General features: G+C 31.9%; 1 protein-coding gene and 1 long non-coding RNA gene across 2 annotated transcripts in view; both read left to right on the forward strand.

The window, feature by feature from the left end:
• The window catches only part of LOC107642509 (probable serine/threonine-protein kinase CST), a 6,640-nt gene extending 5,958 nt beyond the window's left edge, over positions 1–682 (forward strand). The window contains exon 6 of the mRNA XM_016345897.2: positions 48–682. Coding sequence (XP_016201383.1) covers positions 48–415 — 368 coding nt within the window. The 3' untranslated portion in view covers positions 416–682. The remainder of the gene's footprint in view (positions 1–47) is intronic.
• LOC110271699 lies at positions 2,625–2,915 on the forward strand. Its single transcript, XR_002362282.1, has 2 exons — positions 2,625–2,674; positions 2,849–2,915. It is a non-coding gene; the product is annotated as an uncharacterized LOC110271699 (long non-coding RNA).

Genomic DNA, 3,832 nt, shown 5'->3' on the forward strand with positions numbered 1-3,832 from the left:
TATTATATGATGAATAATTAACTATTATCATATGTTAAACTAAACAGGTCATTTGTATGTGAAAAGTGATGTGTATGGATTTGGTGTAGTGCTGCTTGAAATGCTGACAGGGCTGAGAGCACTTGACACAAAGAGACCAACAAATCAGCAGAACCTTGTTGAATGGAAGAGGCATTCACTCTCTGATAAGAAGAACATTAATAAGAACATCATGGATCCAAGAATTGAGGATCAATACTCACTCAAAGCTGCAACACAGGCAGCTCAACTTACCCTTAAATGCCTTGAACCTGTCCCCAAGAACCGCCCTTCTATGAATGAAGTCTTGAAGTCTTTGGAATCCATTGCTGCTATCAAACATAGAACCTCCAAGAAGCCTTCCAAGAAATTAAACACCATGCATAGTGCTAATTAATAAGTAACATCATTCTCATTCAGTAAATATATTCTTAATCAATCATCATCATTTTTCAAGATATATACTTGTCTGTTGTCTCTATTTTTTTTCTTTCCCCTTAGGATTAGAGACATTAGCATTGATGTATAATGATAGCCTCCATTTTTGTTGTGATTTCTGTTTTTATAATGTAGAAATAAAATTCTTAGGAAAAAGGTATGTTAGGCAATCCAAACATCACTTACAAATTTATTGAAATTTCATAATACAAGCAGCAGCTTTAAAATAAGGACTTTCTTACTGAAATGCGCATGAAAAATTCTTTAATTCCCAATATACGCACGGTTTGATCTTCCTCCTCAAATACGCATGGCCATTTTGCTTGGATCAGCCACGAAATGGGCAAGTCAAGAATGGTGAGCACGAAATGATGTATTGGATCTGACACGGGCCACATCTTCTGCAGCAGGCACGAAATGAGAGGCTTCGCCTATGACACACACGAAGTGGTAGAATTCGTGTATGAAGCACACGAAATGGACCAACTCAATGCAGGCACACACGAAATGGACAAAGTAATGGAATACTTTGTTGTAATCATGTTTTTAATTTGAGCAATGCTAGGGAACCAAAAGGGTATTAGCCAAAAACCAGCCAAATATTTTTGGGTGAATTCAAAATCTCTACGAGTTAATATACATGGATGTTTCTTCTGCTAAGTATCAGAATGTTTCTTTTTCATACTAAATGAATGTTCTTTTATATATTTTTCGAATTTTTTTTGTATTACAAATATGAATGTCTCTATTTCTTTAAGAATTTTATAATTTTTTTTTATTTTATAGATATTTAATTATTTTTGCTAAAATATAACTGGATATTTCTTTTATTAAGTATTAGGATATTTTTTTCATATTAAATGAATGTTTTTTTATAATAAAATCTAATAACTATACTTTTGAAACAAAATTTGGGATGAAATCAGGATTTAATAATAAGGTAAAATTAAATTGAAAAGTAGTAACTCTAGGAATTCTTATGTGGCTTGATTTTTGGATTAATGTTTCTTTTTGTAATTGATTTTGATTGACATCTGATAGGAACATATAGGCTTAACAACCTGAGCAGTTTTTCATATGTATGAAACCTATGACAAATGTGCAGGTCAAGTAAAGAGCTGAAATCACAAGACATAGAGGAATCATCCTCAGGACATTCCAAATGCATTTTGCAGTCGGTTAAGGCTTCATTGACCAAGCAGCCACGAAGCGAATCCATGAGATACACAGTTTCTGATGGACCAAGAAAATCCATGGATAAAGTTGATGGCTCAGGCGTATCCCCAGTACCATCCTATGGTAGCAGCAAAAGAATCACCGAACCTTCATCAGCAAAAAAGCAATCAAAGATGATAGAGTCTTTTGAGGAGAAGGTGATCAAAATTGAAGAAAGTTAACTGTTGACATTATCTTCGTTACTAATGATTCACACTATGTGCTTATAGTCTTCAATCATATTATATGATTCCGGCGACTCGCTGATAGAAGAGGAGTGGGTCGCGGTGGGGAGGCGGAGACGGTGAGAGAGAGGTCTGTGTGTGATTATTAGAGGTGGGTAGGTTAATGTGAGAGAGAAGATGAACGTTTTTATAGGTTTTAATTAGGTTTACTTAATCTTTTAAATTTTTTAAATTTTGAATTTAAAAAATTTAAAATTAATTATTAATATAAATTAATGTGGTTTTGTTTAGTTTTTGGCCGGTAACCTTTTGGTTCTATATACTTTTTCTTTTAATTTTTATGTATTATTCAAGGGCTTTTTTACCATACAAATTGTAATCATGTTTTACATTGCCAATAGTTTAACATAGATTCCATTTTCCCTCAAAATTTAAAAGTATCATTCTTTTGATTTTGATCAACATTTATTTTTTTATTAGCTTACATGTTTTTCTTCTCATAATGCACTAGTTGATATTCTACTCTAAAACATGTTTAACTGGCTGCAGTAACAACTTTATGAAAAAGAACGTACAATTCATGAATTAAAAAGGAAAATGGAAGAAAAGAAAAGAGAACTGCACATCGTTAAATTAGATAATGAAACGGTTTGTTGTGATTCTTCTTTCCTCACTTTTTTATATTTTACTTTTTCCGGTTTATAAATTATAATATTGATACTTATTTTTCACATATGTTGCTTGATTGTATTTTTATTTTAGGCATGGGCAAAGCAAGACCTTCTTTCTGAGCAAAACAAAGAGCTAGCAACTTTCAGGTTTTCTTTGCCTTCTCTATATATACTTTGCTGTCATGAAAAGAGATACATACCTGTACTCTTCCATGTGTATAGGAGCTCTTGTGTTTTTAGTTGGAAAAATGATACATTGGTTATTATCCAATCATGTTATTCTCAATTTTCAATATGCTTCAATGGATAAAATCTTTGCAGAAGAGCGCGTGATCATTCAGAAGCTGAAAGAGCTCAGCATATGAAACAAATACATGATCTTCAAGAACATATTAAAGAAAAAGACAGGCAGCTTATTGAGTTGTAGAAACAGGTAGGCTGCTTACATTGTGTGTTTTGTTGTGTATTTTTATTTATTCAGATTGACATTGATGAGATGCATCACCACTGGCGTGCCTCCAATTCGTGTCTGTTGTCCCTGATTTGGTCTGTCCATTTCGCTTCTGCCACCCTTAAAATGGGAAATGGGGAACCCATTTCGTGCCTGCATTAAGTGAAATGGTCCTCCTATTTCGTGGTCGTGAAAACCCATTTCGTGCCCGCCATCGTAGAAATGGGCCTGCGCATTTTGAGAAACATTTTCACATATGCGCATTCTGGGAATTAAAGAAATTTTCATGCGCATTTCAGTAAAAAAGCCTAAAATAAGTTTAACTTATTAAAATTATATAATTTTGATAATATCAAACGTTAAAAGATTAAACTTGTCTAAAAGATAAGAGAAGAGAAGAAAAAACTCAATTAATCTGAATTTATCTATACCATTTATTTCATTTACATATAATAGAAATATAAAAAAATTTAGACAATTTTTTTCTAAAATAGTATAAAGTATTTATAATTTGATTAATCTTATATTTATATTACACATATTTACGTACTTATTAATACATTAGTACAATATAATGTTCATTGAATTTTCGATGATTTATCAGATATAACATACCAAAAACCTTAGAGGAACAACTTAGCTGATAAATATGATATATGTACAAGTAGTGCACTTTTAACTAAAAGTAGTACACTTTTATTAGACTTCATGATTATCTAATCCAAGAGTTCAACGGTCCTCATCGTAGTTTTCTTCCATTCCATCATTTAAAAATTATAATGTACAACCAGATTCACGCAAAAATACAATATGATAGGAAATATACAGATATACAAGTTTTTAAATTTTATAAC

Source organism: Arachis ipaensis, chromosome B05 (assembly GCF_000816755.2).
Source record: "Arachis ipaensis cultivar K30076 chromosome B05, Araip1.1, whole genome shotgun sequence".
Lineage (NCBI taxonomy): Eukaryota > Viridiplantae > Streptophyta > Magnoliopsida > Fabales > Fabaceae > Arachis > Arachis ipaensis.